At 44.1% G+C, this 20,991-nt stretch overlaps 1 protein-coding gene across 1 annotated transcript in view; it reads right to left on the reverse strand.

The window, feature by feature from the left end:
* LOC119461749 (uncharacterized) overlaps window positions 1-20,750 on the reverse strand; it is a 39,051-nt gene extending 18,301 nt beyond the window's left edge. Inside the window, exons 1-7 of the mRNA XM_037723122.2 lie at window positions 20,623-20,750; window positions 14,945-15,097; window positions 12,193-12,394; window positions 10,603-10,706; window positions 9,935-10,137; window positions 4,010-4,178; window positions 788-925 (exon numbers count right to left, since the gene is read on the reverse strand). Of these exons, the coding sequence (XP_037579050.2) occupies window positions 788-925; window positions 4,010-4,178; window positions 9,935-10,137; window positions 10,603-10,706; window positions 12,193-12,394; window positions 14,945-15,097; window positions 20,623-20,625 (972 nt within the window). The 5' untranslated portion in view covers window positions 20,626-20,750. The remainder of the gene's footprint in view (window positions 1-787; window positions 926-4,009; window positions 4,179-9,934; window positions 10,138-10,602; window positions 10,707-12,192; window positions 12,395-14,944; window positions 15,098-20,622) is intronic.
* Between the last annotated feature and the right edge of the window lie 241 nt (window positions 20,751-20,991).

Here is a 20,991-nt window from a genome sequence, read left to right on the forward strand (position 1 = left end):
CACAAAATCAGAAACATGTATTATTTATTGCGATTACTAGGAGCCAATAGCTCGACGAAGGGACCTTTTATTATTAAGTTATGCTAGCTAACGCACTTTGAAACCGAATGTGGATCACTTATGCTGGAGTAATGAAAAAGTACCTCATTACATTCGATAGTTCTGCGAAAAAATGATCGCCCCTCGATGACCACGTCAGGAAAGAGTACGCTGGCATTGCGTCGATCAGCAGGAGCAGAAATAAATATTCAGTGAAGAATGAAAATGGAGCCAAAGATGCCCTTTGGATGCATGTTTTATGAAAAAAACTAAATACGCGTTTTCTTGCTGCAATTAGCCTGCAATAAATTGTCAAGGGCGTGTGGTTATTATACATATCAAGGGTGCATTGAAGAATGTTTCTTCTCATAGAAGTCCCACCCCTGAGGTAATACCTCTTAAGTGGGGCATTTGAGTTGTAAATAAATAAATAAATAAATAAATAAATAAATAAATAAATAAATAAATAAATAAATGGTGAAAGAGCTTATTATTCTCAGTATTGCGCAAGTGCGTCAAGTAACGTCACCTGAGGTACAGTCCCCAAGGATGAGACGTATTGACGCTGAAAACAGGAGTATAAAAGTGATCGCATTGCAACTGCATGCGCTACACCCTGTATTCTTGCGAACGCCCAACTTTGCAAAAATTGTGGAAGTACTGCGCAACGGATAAAGTACGAGTGTCCCGGTCGCTCTACTTAATGGTGCACATACAAGGCATGTTTGACAAACACTGCCCGTCGTACCTTCAGTACCCTCTGGTACACTTCCTCGGCAGTTGACGTGCCACACATGAGTATCCGCTTTACGGTGGGCACGGCGCCTTCGTCCAGTTCGAATACAAGCTTGCGGAAAGCCGTTGGGAATGCTGCAAGGGATGTCACCTGGAAGGAGAGTTTTGGTGAAGCAGAAATATTTAATGAAGACGAAGCTTCCTGCGCGATATCTGCTGCATAAGTAGGGGAGTAAGGTATAAATCACCGTTTTTTTCAGCACTCAAATTTCAGTGTTGTAGCACTCGGCACTGCATATTGCTTGACATCAAGAGAGAGAGAGAGCAAGCGAGAGAGGAAAGGCAGGGAGGTTAACCAGAAGTCAGTTTCCGGTTTGCTACCCTACACTGGGTTGGGGGATAAAGGGGTTGGAGAGAGTGCAAAGAGAGAGAGAGAGAGTGAAAAAAAAAACTGAAAAAAAACACAGGCATTGGTAACAAAGGAGGCGTTCCAGTCACAGACGTTCACACAGGCCAGTGGACTTCAGGAACCGCACATTCGCAATAGCATTTCCCTGGTTCGGGTGCAGAAGTATACCTTATGCTTGCCAGTGCGTTTAAAAAGGTGTGCATTTAAAGCAACAATAAGGTGGTTCACATTTCACTGTTAATTTGTTACATAATACAAGCAGTGCTCTTTCTTTTGTTTTTGCTTCCCGCCGTTATGAATGGAAGATACTCTGTCCAGACGAAAGCAAAATAAATTCAATTAACGCCGTCTGTTGAAAAAGTAACCCTGCTGCTTTTCACTCTAATATCCTGTCTACGAAAATTCTTTAGCTCCGCATCTCCACATGATGCCGTCCATTACGAGATCTGGCCGATGTCGTCTCACTGATGGCTCGAAGCTGGGGACAAATTGAAATCAAGAGACATCAGCAATTTCGTTTATTAGAACTGAACTCATTTGCTGTGACAAAAGCGGGCTGTCATGGCGGACAACACCACACTTTAGCGAATAAATAATTTGCAATGCGAAAAACGGCGCTCTAGTGGAATGTGAAGCTAATGATTAGGTGGTAACTTCACCACCGAGGAGGAGCGATGTATTGACGTAAGAGAAACGCTGGACTGACAGGCACAAGAAATTCACTGTCGTAGTCAATCAGACAGTAAAAGTGGTACAGAACCTGAAGAGCGCGACGAGGACAGGCTAAAGCAAGCAATGGCGCCGAGAAACATTTTTTTTACCCTTAAAAAAAACTCGGGTTTTACGTACGAAAATTAGGATATCATTATCAGGCACACCGTAGTGGGGGACTCCAGATTAATTTCGACAACCTGCCGTTCTTTATAGTGCAAGCAACGCACGGTAAAAGGACGTTCTTGCATTTCGCCTGCATCGACATGCGGCTACCGCAGCCGCGGTTTCATTCCGCGCCCTAGGGCTTAGCAGCGCCACGCCTAAGCAACTGCGCCACCGCGGCAGGTTCTATCCACACTACGACTGCACTTTTAGTGGAAATGCATCACATAGGGAATAGTGCAAGGGCATGCGGTAGAAACAAATAAACACATAGCAAGTACTTGGACACTATAGTCCATTATTTTGAGATAGTCTTATGATGTGCAGGGTGTTTCATAAACACTTTTAGCAATATTTAAAAATAGCCGTTGTGAAATAAAAGGATAATTACGTCGGAGACGAAGGTGGTGCCGACAATGTGGTGATGGGTGATACGTGGTGATTAGTCACTAAATAACAACCATTCAATAATTAACTTTTATATGGCTCCTTGCTCCGCGTTGTCGCAGAGCCCTCGCTCTGTGATAAACGGCGTAAGCAGAAAGTCATTTCAAGGGGCGGTGCTTTGCGCTTGCTGTCGCCGGCCAATTTCGTTTTCGCGCACTCTGACAGCCGAAATTGATCGTACCACAGCTTCGCAGGTAATCGTAGTTTTTTACAGATGCAAAAGTTTATGTGGCTTGTACGCATAGCTTGGCTTCACTTTCCCAGTTACGAGGAACCCGCTGAAATTAGGAGTTCAGGAGGTAAATAATATACTTGTTAATTTGCGGCAAATTACCCTGTAACGCCCATCACCTCGCGGTCGCCACCGCTGACGGCATTTCGCCGCAGAAATCGCCCTGTTATTTCAAAACGGCTATTTGGAAAAATCACTTAACATCTTCGTAGAAATACCCTTATATCCATGCATTTTCACCTATCATACACGAAGCCTACAAAAAAGATAAATAATTCAAAGTGAATAAATCCAAGGGCTTATTGATCATGCTTCAGTTGAGAAACAGTTTATAATATTTATTATCGGACATCCAATGGACAATTAGGAGTAATTATCAAAGTATAAACGTATCATTCGTCAAGATGCATATTGGAAGTTGCAGAGAATAGCAAGAAAATCTCAGAATTAGATGTTTCCAGCAAAATGCACACGGCATGTTTATTTTCTTGGGCAAGAAAGGAATGTCCTGTGAAGAATTAAAAAAAAAATACCGTGTGACTGCGCACCCTCACACTCTGGATAGCAGCGTCATCGAACAGACTTAGTGTGAAAGCGAGCTCGTAATCTATTGCGGGGTCGAGCGGCAACGATAACAGCACTCGTGTTGTTTGCGGGACGTGCCAAGTGCTTCCGCCAATTATTGTGCATCAAGATCAAGGGAACGCACGGCCCGGAGCGGCGAGCCTCAGATGAACAATTTGCTTTCTCGTAAAGACTGTTTGATGGCACCGCTATCCTGTGTTCGCAGGTGCACAGCGACACAGCATTTTTCATATTTAGCAAACATTATCTCTTTGCCACAAAAGTTAAACCCGTGATATGCACGTCACTGGAAGTATACCCCATTTCAACCTTTCTTAAGATTTTCTTCGACTCACTAATTCACATTTGACAATCGGAAGAATTAACAAGTTAGATATTTACTTTTAATTATTTACTTGAAAGTCAGATACAAAAAAATTGCTGAAGATTTCTCAACGCGACTCCGAACAATATGCACTTGGTCGCATCAGCGTAGAACCACGTCTTTTTTTAAGTGAATTGTGCGTGATTGCTGGTATACCCTGCACACGTACATTACCGATTGATAAACGACAATGTTACTCAGCGCTATCACATTTCAAATGTGGCTCGTGGCTCCATCACTGGTAATAAAGAAAGAAGCAACGTGCAGGATCGAATGGATCAATCACGACGACGTCCAGTGCCGAAATTGGTGCAAAGGCTACCTGGTGTTTGTTGACAGTCTGGACGAACTCCTTTGCAGGTAGGCCACTCCGCGATGGCACCACCCGCGCACCAGAACACAGGGCGGACGCGGCAAGAATGAAACCCGCGGCATGAGTCACAGGGTTCCAGCCGAGGTACACATCTTCCTCGTAGAATATTTCCGCCTCCCTAGTCAAAGAGGTAAGGCAAACTGTTTTCAACACTGCAAATAGCGCAACTCAATACAGACATAACCAGAAGCACAGGGCACCGATTCACACGAGTGGACATCAACACTGTCCTCTTTTGAGCGTATTGATTATCTCTAGTCAAAGTGCACCAATCTATGTAAATTTAAAACTGGTGAAAATTGTGGTGGCTGCGTTATGGTTTAATAAACAAACGTTTTTAATTTGCTAGCTGCGGTAAAGGTAAATATTAGAGTCATGTCTTCTAGCTGCTGAAGTGTCTATTGCTACGTGTTACTAGGCTGCGTGATTCATACTTCATGCAGTGGAAAAGGCGCCGGAACTAGTAACGAACAAGACAAAAAAGGACGTCACTGTAAACCTGCTGCCGGAAAAGCGCAAGCTAATTGTTTAATTTTAGCATGTGAACTGTGTGAAGCTTGAGATCGGCATTTCCCTTCTATTTGGTCCCGTCGAACGGAAAGGCTGTAAAGAAAGGGCGAACAGACGGCAAGTTGGTTGTGGCCAATGGTTCTTGCATGACGAATGGAGCACAATGGGATAATTGGTGGTCAGCGGCGGATGCCTGTCACGTTGACGGCGCCGAGATGAGTCAGGTGCGCAGCTCATGACACTGCTCGATTATACTCGACACGGGAAGGGGCGATTAGAGCCGTCTGGCGCGGAGGAAAGACGGGGGGCGTATGACGAGGCGATTAGCATGAAATAGTGCACAAATCTGACGGCAAGAAAAGCGATAATCGGTGCTATATTGCCACCAGGTCACTAGGTGCGGCAAGCGCGAGGCTGCATTCCGGCAAGTAAAGACGAAGAAGAAGTTGTTTTTGGGTCTACCATCTCCTTCGCTAGTGTTCGTCTCTGCCAGTGTAGGACTTCTCGTCATAAAGGCCTTCTGTAGCACGTGACAATATTCAATGCGCACGCTGTGACAATTTTGACCGTCGCGGAAACCCCTTTCTGAGATCGTGGCCGATTGACCGTCGTGGGAACCCCTTCCAGAGCGAGTGTTTAGTCGCCAATTATACGCGAGCCTGAAGTCTCGCAGTGACGGCTTTCGGATAGCCCGCAGTTTCAACGCTATTAGTTTTTCATAACGTCGTACGCAGTTACGAGCGTACGACCGGGCGACACAGCATACGTCAATCACCCTGCAGCCTTAGTTCAGCAGTTTCTCATGCTTATTCGTTTTATTGCGATAGCAATTATATGGACACTCCAAGCGGATTTCTGCCGTCGGCGTCGTCATCGCCCTTATGTTCGGTATAAAGTCCAAGCGCGATAAAATTGTCGCCGCGCGCTGTATGCTGCAGTGCGTGTGAAAGCACTCGAGGGAGGCACGCTTTCACGAGGCGCGAACGCACGGCGGAGAGCAAACGCGACGTCTTTCGTTGCTCGAAAGGCCGTGGGGGATGTGAGGGAGGGGGGGGGGGGCGACTTGCGCTGCGGCACCAATTGCGTATCTTGCGTTGGGGCGCAAGGGGAACTGGAATCTCGAAGGCGAAAGGGGGAAAGTGGGAAGGCAGCGCGGGAGGGAGTGGGTGCGGCTTCTGCTGTGCGAGCAACCGCGTACTTGTGCTTCGCGCGGCGGCGGGCGGTAGCGCGCACCATATCTTGAATGCGATCTGCAACATGGCTCCAACGTATGCGCTGTGCTTTCGCGGCTCAGTTTCCGTTGAAGCGATAGACCGCACAAACTTTTGCTCACTGCTGCTTGCGCACTTGCTCACGCCAGCGTTTTGACAGCGGTTGTGCGCGGTCATCGAGTGTGATCTATTCATGTTTGCTTGTGTGTGCTGACACCATGCTTGTTAATTCAGTCAGTAATGGAATGTGTCCAAGTTTATACAGCCGATAAACGTATTCCCGCTGCCCCGAATAAGCGTTCTATCCTTGCTGCTTTTTACTAATTTGCTATCGCAATTGATGCTTCGCCTTTTAGGCAGAACTGTGACTTTTTTATTTGCGCCCACTGTGCTGGACCTAAGTGCGTTACCATGCGCAGTTTAAGTTTGCATTTCGTTTGTAACCCTCTCCCTCGTTGCGTTTTTTATGTTGTTTTTAGTGAGAGGAGGAAACACCTTAAACTGTTGTAAAGAAATATGTGCGTGGACGAATGCTTTAATAGCAGGCGGACCACCCACACGATGATCCTATAGTACAAGATTTGTGATTGGTGAGCCGGCGGACCATACTCAAAACCACTCGGTGGCTCCGTCAGATAGAAAACGTGTTCCCGCTGCCCCGACCAAGCGTTCTGGACTCAACTTGCGGTGCTATGCACCATCGGCTCTGCGTCGCCCTATGTGTGTCAGTTCCTACTTGCATTTCTATGTATATCTTGTAATAAGTTGTGAATACAAAGTGCCTTCAAGCTTCATCTGTGTCAGCTTCAAATCCATCGGAAGCCTCCAGTGAACCTATCGCCGCTGTTGTTAGTGGCAGTAATCTTCCCAAGCGGAGACCGCCTCTGGCGGTGTGTCTCGGACGCCCCAGTTGGGAAGCTATTGACACGCGTACCCTCGAGAGAGAGAGGGAGAGAAGAACCTGGAGTTAACTGTCACTTATAACTAACTTTATTCAGACCCCATGCTGAGTACTTTTTAAAGAAAAGTGCGAGTATGCGCAAGCACATTTGTTCACCGATAAGACATGAGATAGCAATAGACTATGAACTGTCAAAATCCACCCATATTTAAAAAAAAACCCAAGATGAATCGGTGTTGATTGCAGCGCTGAGCCACCGACGTATCACTGATAGCAATATCTTGCTTATTTCTGTTGTAATAAGCCACCATTATGTCACTGGCTAAGGCATCTTTTCTGTTGCAGATGATGCGGATATTAGAAAGACTTGACTCACAAGTGCAGGGACGACATTGCATAGGCAAGTGTGGAGAAGTATTGCTCGAAGTTGAAAGCTGGTGCTTTCTTGATCTGTCAATCCCGCAGCAACCTTGTTTGGTGTGTGAACGAGACACACAGCGTGATGTGTGTCACTTTTTTCTCTATATTTTGTCTCAGCGCTCGTCTTGCAGAATTTCAACTAATTTCAACTATGTTATAACAACGGGCCCAAGTTTTTACCCTACTGGAGTGTGCAAGTTGTTCTGATGCAAATTTGTTTGATCGGAGAACGGGAGCGTTTGAATTTGATCGGAGAACGGGGCTCTATTTGAATTTTATGTAATTTTTATAGATAATCTCTAGGTTTCCATCATTTGAATTTTTATGGACTGGTTAAGATACCCGCTGTGTCATGACGCAACGCTACATGTTAAAGAAGAAACATAGCTTCTTCGCAACGAATGCCGGACATGCATTTCGCGATAGGCAAAACACAGTCAGGTAGAAACCAACTGTCTGAAGACTACGGCATCATTTTCGGATATATCTATCCCTCATCATCATAACGGCGACTATAATTTAGAACACTCAGGACCACGTTTGCGATCCGATCGTAGTGTGAAAGATTGTAGAATAAAATTATCCGAAATCTTTAAATTTTCACTCTGGTTTTGTCCACGGAAAGCGCCCCGACACCTCCCCGAAGGAGTAATTCATTTCTGTGACAACGGCGAGCGCAGAATCAAATGAAAAGTAATCGAATTTGATGTCTATAAGTCTAAACTGATTTACGAAATAGATTATCACTGTGTTGATATCAAAGGCACTTTTTTAATTTTTGGTAATTCTACTTCTTTTCATCTAGGATCAGGTGACCTGGCGACAACTACCCTCGCCCAAGCGTTGGCTCCTAGGGACGCGTTTCTTGTTCATCCGTTGTTATTCAAATCAACAGCTTCGTTTGCCTCTCTTTTCACGTGTCCACTACATTACAGTATTTTAGGACTGTTTTGTTTGGCAAGTGCCACTTTATGTTAGAAACATATAACAAGATTGACAAACAACGGATGCTTTTAAATGAGGGGCACATTGCAAAACGGCCGTAATTCTATGAGCTCTATACATCAAGTGCACGAAGAGACAATGGTTATTGAATGGGTGTCACGCGACGGACGATATCATCAGAACCATATCTCTCGGTCAAACGGAGGGTCGGTGCTCTAGTTCTCACAATGGACTATTTCATGCTTTATGAACAAAGGCGACCACACCACATATGCTCAAACTCTGCTTGAAGAATTACAACTCTAAGGCTTACTTTATTGAGGCACGATTAGTTCCTACTTCCCGAAAATTGTGTCATTTTCGTGCTTGCTACCATGCTTGGATACAACAAATAAAACGTATATATTTCAAATTTCGCACCCCAGGTCTCCCGGGGGCGAGACGAGCGCGCTTCTTTGAAGCCATGGCTGCTCTATGGTTCTCGCTTACTAAGGGCTAAGGGTGTGCGTAGTGCGTGCCGGATTGCACACGTCACGTGGTCACAGAGATGCGCTCGTGGCACTGCTCGCGCGTTCGTCGTCGTTTCCTTCCACAGCTGGCTCCGATGCTGCTCATCATGCCGACGTTCCCATGCTGCCCTGCCTCTGCGAAGGCGCTAACGGCACTGGTCCACTACCCTGTAGGTGCGGTGAATTCGGTGCGTTCTGTCGTGTGATCCGATGGACAGTTGCCGCCATTCTCCATAAAGCTATCTTAATCGTAACAGCACGTCTACCCAAATGTGCAGTCAGGCTTTTGCTTTAACGCTTTACAAACGTGTAACAGTGGCTTCATTAAAAAATATATATATATATATCTGGCGCGCAAGCGTAGATCCCCCCGCCTGTCGCATCTGCAAGATTATATTTGTCGCCACGAAGGAAGTGAGCGCCGGAGGGAAAATGTGCCGGAGAAGAGAATCGCCGTGTTCCCGCCGTTTTCGTTTGTGCTTCGACGGCGCGGTGCTCGCTATGCATGTTCGCGTCGTCTCTTCTCTGCATGTGTAGCAATATGTGATTTCCCTGTGGCACATTAGGTGCTGCACCATCGAGATCAATGTAGCGACCATGTTCGCGCCCTTTCTATTTGTGCTTCGGCGCCGCGGTGCTTGGTGGGCATGTTCGCGGCTTCCATACGCTTGCGCGTAACCCGCGTTCACTATCTGTCACGCGCCAAATGTTCTTTTGATACTGTATTGAACTATAAGAAAGGGAACCGAGGGGCCCTCGGTTCCCTTTCTTATAGTTTCATTTCTTTTTAAAGAAATGATAAATAATGAAAACGAAAATGGATGAAAAAGACAACTGGCTGCAGGTGGGGAACGAACCCACGTCTTCGTAATTACGCGTGCGATGCTCTCACCATTGAGCTACCGCGGCGCCGTTTTCCCATCCACTTTCTGGGGTATTTATGTCTTACAACTAGAATTAACCCTGGGAGTGTTAGCCAGCGCCACCACTCACAAACCCGGGCGGCGGATGTGGAACATCCTTTCTGCCGCAGGCATCATGAGTACATGAGCTTTTAGTTTGAAGGCAACTGGTCAATAAACCCACATATGCTACCTGAAGGCATCAATGTTGCCGGATCAATGTTGCCTTGGTGTCACTGTTTGTTGGCTTCTTATGATTGGTCACTGTATGTTTTTTATCGTGCAAGCTATTAACATCTTGAATCGTATTGTAAGTTCGCTTCGTGTCATAATCTACATTGCCAATTTTCCTTTATACATCCATTTTAACACGTTTGTGAGCAACCCCTCTAGCGTCATACTATTTTTTATGTTTTGTTTCCCATGCTTATCTTAAACGTTTTTTCTCCACTGTGCGAAATATGAGCACTACATACCGGCAGATTTCTATGGACGCCATGTACGCGCTCATGCTGATCTCTACTCCCTTCGGAAGACCTGACGTTCCTGACGTGTAGGTGTAGACCAGCACGTGCGAGCGGGTGTCGTCGATCGATGGCTCGACGAAGCTTGTGGCGTCTTCGTTCTCGAAGTCGTCGATGCAGTGGAAGCCCTCGACTCTGTCCACACAGAACATGGCCTGCAGGAAAACACTTCTTAGAGGCCAAACACTTACAGTTGCTGACGAAAAAGACGCAATAAAAAGTCAAGAAACATGGCCCTAAGTTTGTCAGCAAATTTCTTTTTGCAATGTTTCAGCCTTTCCGAATTACCGGTCGTACCACCCCTGCACCCAGATAGGCCATGAGCAGGACAGTTGGTTAAGATTGAACTTGGGCTTTTACGTAATAGGCTTGTGTATACACTCCCACATTAAAAAAATGTGTTTACCCAGTCATCTTTTTTTTCTTGCGCGTTTTGTGTATGGCTGAAGTGCGGGTCTTGAAATTATTCCTTAAACATTAAACCAGAAATTCTCATTTAAACAAAATTATATTTACCAAGCCGTTCACAGTGACCTATACATTTTAGCAGATATTTGCTTGTGACGAGGTGCTGACAATTAGAACACCACTACATAAAGTTTATATGAGTCAATACCAACCTTGAATGGCCGTGACTTATGAATGCTCAAAACCTTATTACAATTCTGTTTTTCTGTGAGAATGAAGGTAGCGCCACTGTCTTCAACCTGGTAGAAAACTTCACCTGTAATCAAAATAAAATGCCACGTAATAAGGTATCTCACAAGGTAAAGACTTTCACTTTGACTGCATTCAAAATGGCAGCAATACTACAACGCCGAAATATTGCTTATATTTACGGCCATAGATACTGTAGGTATGGGCCATAAATATTATTACGACCAATAAAAAAACAATTCTATCGATGGCTTTCTTAGAAATTTTTGAAGGAATGCAAAGGGTAATCACGAGCAATGCCATGCACCATATAAAATAAAGAGAGCAGCTTAACTTTTGGTCAGATTGGCAGTTTATGTAACATTGGGGAGTCAAAAAATGACTTCCACAGAAGGTATCGTCAAAACTGATTTCCAGGACTGCAGTAGCGTCGCAAAAGTACCTTCAATCTTCTTGCTTTCTGAACACCGCTTTTTCGAATGCTCTGATCATTATTACACAATACTGTACTATAGTATAGTCGAAACACAGTGTGAAACACGTGAAGGATTAAGCATCAGTTCAATGTGCATAACTCGGCCAACATTCGTACAGAGTGAAGCGGATAGAACATAATATAGCATGAGAAAATCAGCGGATGTTTCCCAACTTGGCAACCATTCCTTCAAGAACTAAAAGAACCGAGAAAGAAAGAAACCAGGCGCTTGTGGCAAGGAATCAAAAGAATGACAGCCTGCACAAGAGGTTCATATTCGTTTTCACATTAGTGAACTCGCAGATTTCCCCCATAGTATGGACATCACTATGATTAATATTCGTGCCATCAAATTTGCATAATATTTTTGGCACCATCAAAGTTAGTGAGCACGTGTTTTCTATGTTTGAGTTTTCTTTCTCTCATTGATGTAAGCGAAAATTATGAATTATTCTATTTATTCGCGCTTATTGAGGCATCTCTTTTAAATTTCTGATGAGAATCCTGGGAAAATCTTGGAGGAATTATCTCTGCTTTACTTCCACTAAAAACATATTTAGGCTGCGATGTATATGTTGCGAATACTGCGAGTTGAAATAAAACGATAAAACATAAAATCACATAAAATTGGTGACATTTCTGGCGGTAAGACGGAGTTAAAGAAGTCGCGCGGCAGGACGTAGCGCATGGCAAACGACCAAGTGAGCTGGCGCGAGTGCCGAAACGAAAAGTGACCACTGTCTTCTCCATGACGTCATTATACATACACCCCTTGGGAAACGAAAACAATACTGGTTCTTATAAATCCTACTGTAGTAATTTATTAGAGCGCCCTGAGGTTGAACCATCATTTTCGAGACTTTCGAGGTCTACGTATGGGACCATAAATTAGGGTGAAAAATGGAAAGTAAGATTCTGGGCTGGCACACATGGACCACTTTCATCGGTCTAAGGATAAACCAGATTTTAATCATGTTAGACTGCGTGTTATGAATAATTTTAAGTTCATCCTTTTAAGTTTACCTTAATAATTATCGAAACACGCGATTGTCACCAGATTCGGAGGAGGACTTCTTACGTTCTGTGAGCCCTGGTCTCGTCAGGACAACCGCTGCTCCGGCACAGCAGAGTGCATAGATGGCTGCGATGGCCTCGGCTGAGTTGTTCATGTTGACGCAGACGCGGCTTCCGCATGATACTCCGTGACTCTGGAACCCACTGGCGTAGCGCTCCATGAGTCTGAGCATGTCGGCGAATGTGAGCCACTCGCCATTGCGTTCCTGTGGGCACGTTTAGCAAAACCATAGTCTTAAAAGAAAGGTCGTAAGCGGTTGTAAAACAAGTTATCGGAGAACGCAGCAAACATTGCTGTCTTTTGGAATTATTTTTTGACTTGAACTTCTGGAAAAACTCACGCGGCAACTATGTGCACGTAATTAAAGAAATCACTAATAAAAATGACGTCGTTGGAATTGTTTTAAACAAGACAATTTTCCTCATTAACTTCAACGACGCAAAACAGATGTTATCAGACGTCCCGGCGTTACGATATTACCCATATCACGTTTCCATGGTTGCACCATGCGCAATTATGCAAGTATTATTAGAATAATATGGCACTGTTAAGTTACAAAAAAACCTTTCTGCTGTATGGGTGTATGGCGCAAAACAATTTAAATTTGACGCTTCGTAGGCTGCATAATGAAGTGTCAACATTTGAGCTTATGAGCAAGTCATAAGGCAATGTAATGATTAGTGGCACGGACGTGCGTGGCGCTCAAAATTGTGCGAGAAGGTTATTGAGTTTGCGAACAGCAAAGAGCAGCAGCCAAAACCGTCGCTCCATATTAAGAGACATATTCTTCCTTGATTCAAGAAATAATTACACGCACGCTCCAATCGCTTCAGTCTTACATCGACATTGGCACGGAATAATTGAGGACGAAATGCTGCGCAGGAATAACGCGGCGTCAATGGCTGAACAGTGGTGAACGAAACAGTGGCGGTGAGCAAAAGTTGCGCCAGTTAGAGAAGACAGTTGAGCTAGTTGTTGCTTCTTACGGACTTGAGACATCATTAACTTGCGCGAAAATGACATCGGACGTCAGCGAGAAGCACAAAGCACAGTACGCTAGGACATAACACGCTAGGACAGAAGCACACAGGACAGAACACTGCCCTGTGTACTTCTTGCTGTCGTCCGATGTCTTTTTCGCGCTTGTTAATGATGTTATAAGTCTGTAAAAATTATACATTTGCATTTGATCTCATGCTCAACACGGCCATAGTATCTTGATTGCTGAGCCTCAGGGTAAGTGCCGGATCACAGAAGTGGACGGCTTGGAGAAGTAGGTCTAACTCAGTTAGGGGACGCAGTTTATTAAATGGTAGAACAAATCGCTACCATGTGGACCGTAAAGAGTCCCACTATTTTTTTTTTTTTTTTGCTGCTTACATGCTATGGTGTAACGTATGTGTCTCGATAAATTCTGGTGTGACATGAACTTGTCCTGCTACCATCAATGAATGGCACTCTTGTCTTTCTTGTGCAAATTAAACAGCGCCTTGCTACTGTGTCAGAGAAGACGGAATTTGTGTGAAGAGTTAACTTCATAATAAAGTGTCTAGCGCGATATACTGAAGTTGACCATTAAAGAATGTTTATTGTCTCACTCTAAGCGATAAAGCGAACTGCAACACGTACACATAGAAAAATTGAAGCTAGATAATAGATAGTGTCATTTTTCATTTTTATATGAAGAACTACAAGCTTTTGTGACTATTGGCGAACTTCACCACGTGCACCACATGTTGACCTGCTAATCGTGAAGAATATAGCCGGCCACGAAAATAAAATAACTAGGCATATTGTAAACAAGGCTGGTGTTCGGGAGCGGAAACGTATATTACTTTTAATTTTGCTGGTTGACGTCCAATTTCAAAAACTTACCAAGAGTTCACAATTGATGATATTATCGCTAAGTAGCTGATACATCCTAATTTGTTATCATCATAATTATGATTAGAGGCGCGGTTCTGCTCCTTCAATTCACGGTGACGTGAATTGAGAACGCTAATGAGAGAAAGTGGGGGAAAACAGTGGCAAGGCGACAAATGGAAACATTGAAAAGCAGCTGTTTTTGCGAGAAATCCTATTTAGCAGTCGATCTTGAGTTGTTTACTCTCAATTTCAACGGAAAAATTATTTCCCTTTTTAGTATTTTCAGTATACTGCTCACGGAGAAGTGAGAATGTTGAAGATATTCTTATCATTATCTTGAATAAGCTTGCTTCACATAAGCGGTTCACGCTCGAAACCAAATTTAATGACTTCAAAGCGGTTTCACTACGTCACGGAAGCCAACTGTTTGAAGCCAAATCGCGCTGCACAATTGATTATAAACACCAACGAAGTCAAAGCACGAACGCACACAAGACGATGCACAATCTAGCTGAGTGTTTCATATCAACTATGCGGCGTACCTGTCTTCCATGTTGAAGAACCAGCTAGCCTATACACAACCATTTACTGCGTCAGTATTCTCAAGATGTTGTCCATTCTTCTTGCTCCTTTTTTATTTCTTGAAGGAACTGTCATAATTAAACCAAGATAAACAAAATTGACTCGTGATGTGGCAAACCACCTAACAAGTGGATGCCGTTATACAAAAATTATAGCAAGGGTTTTGTAAATTATGCTTTTATCCAATACTATATTTCATACAATATATCGTACACATGGGCAAAAGTGGTAACTTTGCGCGAGAGTATCACGTGCCCTGGCGTTGGCGGAAGCGCGCAATGTTGCAACGTGAACGCTTGATACTTACCAATGCTGGGCGTTCAGCCCTTTCCAAGAAACATCTCCTGATGTACTGATAGAATGTCTTATCATCACGCAGCTTCAAAGGCGGGTAGGGTGAAAAAACGATGCCGTCCTTGATAGGTGCTCTGATATCGGGCACGCGAGTTCCCTCAGACCCCTGCGTTGATAAAGGCCATCAGGTTCCAACAAACGCGCAGAAAATGTATTTCACTGCTGCGAATTGTTTATCTTGACGGATAAGAACATCTGCCAAACAAAAGGATGGCGCAGTGACTTCGATAACAAGGTTTAGTTAGCATTGCACAAGAATTTATCGGGCGGTTTTCTACCTATACGCGGGTCCGACCAACTGTGCCGCGACATACGTGGACGCCCCAAAATTTCTAGTTACCTTAAATTGTTTAACACGCGTGTGTTGTCTGTAATACAGAGAAAGAGCAAAGACAGAAAATGCAGAGAGGTCAAGCAGACGAGCGTCCGGTTGGCTACTCTACACTGGTGGTAAGGGGAAGGGGGAGCAGAAAGAGGAAGAATCTGAGCACTGCGTGTCCAGGGAAGCACCGTGACACGAAAGTCCCAAAGCTGGCGATGTGCGTTGAAGACTTCTGGCAGGAAACAAGAGCCATTGGTCATTGCACGAATAGGAGGCCACGGGTGAGTCATGGGGCTTACTCGAGACTTGCAAGCACTGGATCGCACAGGCGCCACTACGCTGCCTGTAAACAGCCGCCCCAGTAAAATTACATCACTCTCAGCTTTGAGCACTAAACTTCTTATTTGCAAGCCAACGCGAGCCGGGCCTCTGGAAACCACGTATCCCTCTGCGCATGCGCTGTCCATAGCGGAAAATCATGAATGCCGGAATGCGCCTCGAGCGTCTGTATAACTGCTATCGCAAATAAAAATAACGACTTGCATGAAGCCACTCCATGACAACTCCATCCAGTCCGCTATAATATTTCCAGAAAGTTTGTGTTTGTGTTGCTTCCCACGTATTTCTGAGGACTGTACGAGTTCACTAGCGTTAAAAAGGCTTCAGAAGCACTCTTCACACAGACTATAAACGGATCAACAGTGGCCCAACAAGAGGTGTATTGTTAGCTAATGTTTTTACACGGGGCTTGTCTTTGTCCGGATACCAACAGTTTCACTTGGCAGGGTTTTTTGTAATCAGCTGTTGTCTGCAGTCGTTGGCTTGACAAAGATAAATATCTTGTCGAATGTTAGCTCCAGAGATATCCTTCATTCGAACACCGCTTGTGTACACTCTATAGAAGTACGTTAGGAGTGCAGTAAACAAAGGATATTATCGCTGCATTTCACTTGTACTTGGTCAAAAGAAAGCCTTAGGAGGCGGGAAAAAAATGCATAAGATTAAAGAGACTGAACTCACGCTGACACCTACGTAATACGAAGCACGCACGGTGTGTGTGTGTGTGTGTGTGTGTGTGTGTGTGTGTGTGTGTGTGTGTGTGTGTGTGTGTGTGTGTGTGTGTGTGTGTGTGTGTGTGTGTGTGTGTGTGTGTGTGTGTGTGTGTGCGCCTGTGGGTGGGCGTGCGTGCTTGCGTTTATGGGGGGGGGGGGGGGGGGCACTTACCCAGTGGCACTGGTTATGTGGAAGCAAGCTCAATGTGCGTCTCTAGTACCGGGAAGTTTAATAAACAAATACACAGGGTCAGAACCCAAGTACTTCAGGCAGGTTTGTGCGGTTTTTTCCAACTCGCGTCGGTATAACTCATACAAACGCGAGACGCTACGTCAATTACCACATGAGAACGTGCGCAATGTACAACTTCTTGAACTTCTGATGCTCTGCTGCGGAACGTACAACCAGATGAGAAAAAGAATTCGGAGCTCCGAGCCTGAAAATGTATTCTACCGTTCCTAACTTTCCAAAACAGCTCATGCCATTGGCGTAGGAAGGCTTATTCACCAGCTGTGTCGAGCTGTTCGTCTAGATACTTGCCTATTATCATCTTAATCTGCTCTATTGCCGAGAAAGCGGCGCGTTGGGGTTCTAATCGCACCTCCACCAAATAACAACGTGGCCACAATACAAAGAGAACGAGGGTGAATACTAAATGGGCAAAAATATTACGATCCCTTTGCCGTCCACCATGGGGTCGCATGTGGAAAAACGGTCTCAGGATGCGTCATATTGCTTCAGTGGCTATGGATTCAAAAAGTGTGTAATAAGCAGTCTTACGCCTGATACGACTCGAACATCGGTCATTATAGGCACTACCGCAAAACGTCCCAGGCGCTCTGGAGTGCAGAGCAACCCTCATCTTCGTAGCCAGTCGAATACGCCGGCTCATTTTGGTACGCGGCTCCTATTCCGCTGTGTCAATTTTCGCTTGTAGCTCTTCTTCGTATCTTATAGACTTATTAAGCTACTCACTAACAATGCCGAACTCCGGTGTGAACGTGATGATGCAACAGAGACCCCACTGATCTTTCAGCAAAGTTCAGCAAATTCATCGACCTAGTTTAGGCTGATGAAAATTCAATCATAATATCAACGTAATAATAAATTACATAAGACTGCATATTATGAAAATAAAAATCACCACGTTGTATACCTTACCTCGCATCTTAGTTATTACAGTTAGTGTGAACCTAGCTGCTGCAAAGACATTAGCTGCGACCGTGATATTCATTCGTTTGAAGTCAGAAGCAAAGCATTGTAACGCTTCAATCAAGTTAGAATGTCGGTCATTGTGCCATATCTCCAAACTGCCAAACTCATATTTCATAACTCACATCTGCGCAGAATTACATTCCAGCCTTGTCTCTGGAACAAGTTGCATTAGCCTTGATAACGTTATTTGGCTTGCGCCGGCTATATCACAGGTATCATCCACCACCATATCTCACGTAAAAGATAGGACGATGTGTGAAGATTACGCACAGAATGCGAAGGTGCTAAATACTGCACGTGAGCAGCACGTCACTCTCGCTCCCCAGGATCACAAATACCTGTTCAGTGAAATGATGCCAAGCATAACTACGGCGTTCTTTTATTTAGTTTCTCTATATATTATGTTCTAGATACCCGTTTTAAAATTTCTTACTAAGTTGTTGCGAATACTGATAAGCTCAATAGTGAGATCACGCGGGCGAAGGTGAATGCGCAGAAGATTGGGCTAATTTCGCTTCTAGCATATACGCCAATTTAGCAATCGATTTCATGTACGGAAACTTAGTGCACAGTATTTTTCTAAGCTGGCATTCACTTCACTTTTTTAGTTTTTATGTTTTACGCAGCTGCATTTCGTGAAAGTACATTGCATACCAGCCACTCATAATATGATTTCCTCCTTTGCTGCTTCACGATGGAAGTAGGCAGAGTGGCGATATGACCGACCCTCTACCCCTGTAGCCTGTCCTTTTGCTATCAGAGCCGCATGACTAAGGGAAACAAAGGAAAACACATACCGCCCACTTGCACATATCGGCGGTGCTTTGGTTAAACATTACTTTACGGCATTTCTGTCCCTTTTAAAAAGAGTTCTATTCAACATGAACGCTTTCTTGATGCATTCTAAGCAGTATAAGCGCAGCACGTCTATGTGCAACCATTTTAAGCTTGTGTTGTATCATCATACTTCATAGTTCTATGTAAAATGTGTCAAGCTGGTCAGTATAGCACAGCAGGCACAATTACGTACGTGCATCTCGCTAAGAAACATTCACGAGATAGTGTGATTACTAATAGAAATCATCATGTCAGCCTGCTTTCCAAACCACGAATAGAATATATGATAGGGCCCGTATTGAACCCTTATTGGACGGTAAGTAGTTAGGCAGAAACAAAACAAAAATGTTGCTAATAGATTGTATTTCAACTGCTTGAAAACACCATCTGGATGGGCATTAAACCGAACTCTTGACATTGTCATGCAGTACGCACTCATTCCTTTCTTCACACCTACGGCCTATTTTCCGCCCCACGATCCTTCTTCAGCTGCTCACTTCAATGTTCAAGTTTAGTTGTTGCAAATTACGGTTTTTAGTTCCGCTCCGGTTCTCATTTCGAACATTGTAGAGTCTATGGTTGCTTAACCTTCAATCTCCCCACTTTTCATGCGGTTTACAGCGCAGGGCAGAAATGTCTTTGGGCAATGTTTCTTGTAGCTGGCAGAGAAATAACACATATCGAAGCGTCTAAGCTAAATATCAGGCCAGATGTATCGCTTGTCCAAGCTAAAATAGGTCCGAAATAGGCACACTTTGGCGTGTAAACTTGATGGGTTTCCGGTGCGTGGTTCTGGCTTTATCTCGCTGAAAAAACGAAAATCTAACAGACATATCTTCTGTGCAAATGCTATATTGTCTTAAATTTTGCCATCATCTCGATCGAAATCACAATCTGCCAGTACTCCCGTTTTCTGAACACAAAATCGACCAGCCAAACGGAGAATTGTACGCAAACGTTCTAGCCCCGTTATCAAATTAGGCCATTATTATTCTAGGCGATGTCGTTTTGACAACGATTTCTACCTGGCACACCGTATGTAAGTTTGACGATTTTAATGCTGAGCCTATATACCTTTCTAAGCTCATAGGCTCAATATGTTTTGCCCTATGCGCTGCTGATCGCAACTGAATTGACAATTCAGGTGGTGACATAGAAGGCTGGGTGAGCGAGTCATTGTAAACCGAATGGCAAAAGACAAGTAAATTATGTACAAATGGCATACTTCTTCGCTACATTGGACAATTTCGTAAAAATTAAAATCTTCACTTTCACCACAGAAAAATCAGATTTCTTCCTTGAACTTTAAAACGTTCTTCATTTGCCATTATATTTAGATAACAGTTGAAGTAAGTTTAAGTAACACAATTAAGTAATTAAGTAACACGTATCTCGACGTCAGATGCAGCTGAGCGACGTGTGCCGAACATTTGAGAAACTTCGAAGTCTAAGAGAACGCATCGTAAAATCATTTATTAAATAATTTCCTTGCATGTAGTCTTTTTTTTAAATACTTTCACTTTGGTAGTTTTTCCTGATGGTTCCTAATGATGCATATCTTTAAGTAATTGTGGTAATTTCTCGAGAAATCTGCGTTCCTATTGTTTGTGAATTGGTTGCCGCGACATGTTCTGATGTTCTAGGCTCAGTAAACTTGCACGTTTACATTTTAAAATATATTATCCAGGCGAACAGCACAAATGCGACATCCCAGTGGACTACTACATCACGTACGCCACACTCTGGATGAATTTAAGATGTCCAGAAAAGTTTGTCAAATGGTACAATACAATTGCAACAACTTCAGCAAATTGAATAGTAAAGGAGAGAACGACCCAGACAAACATAGTAATACATTTACCACACAAAATAACTTCAAAGCCGAAGAAATATAATGTTTCATGATATAAATACACACAGTTATGCTACGCGAGCACACGGTGGAAATTGTAAGGACAAAAGAGGGGTGTTCTATACAATAAATACGAAAGAGAACACTGTCAAAATTCCTGGTTGATATTTAACACGCGCGAAAAATAGCACGTGAAAGACGTACACCAGTGCGAAATCGTAGTGAATGCTCAGAGTTGCATAACGTAACGCTTGCACTTGTGTTATTAAGAATAGCCTTAAGTGTAGCCTACTGAAAATTAGGTGCATTTACGCCTTCGTGCCTGGAAATAGAATTTGTGATGGCCACATACCATAGTTTTTGACTCAGTGAAGAATTGGGAAGAGAATCAGCGTGCTTCTTGCGGACGGGCGGATCTTGCTCCCAGCTGATGTCTGCACTAGCGGTGAGCTCCACAGTTTGGAGAAGGCAGGCAGTCTATAAGTGCTTTGTCCGCCTATAGTTATCAGCACGTATCTGCGTTACATAAAGCACTCTAAAGAGCAAGGAATCATCGTCCGGGATATCATTTGTGGTTGGGACCGCCTCTGAGATAGGGGGAGAGTAAACGTCGATGAAAGGTCGACAACCCCAGCGCCGCGCTCTGCGTCGCAACGGTTTTGAAGACGCGATATTAGCAGGCGTGCGTGTGAGAATACAGACTTGAAAGCTGCCATCCTGG

The sequence above is a fragment of the Dermacentor silvarum genome, chromosome 8 (assembly GCF_013339745.2).
Source record: "Dermacentor silvarum isolate Dsil-2018 chromosome 8, BIME_Dsil_1.4, whole genome shotgun sequence".
Lineage (NCBI taxonomy): Eukaryota > Metazoa > Arthropoda > Arachnida > Ixodida > Ixodidae > Dermacentor > Dermacentor silvarum.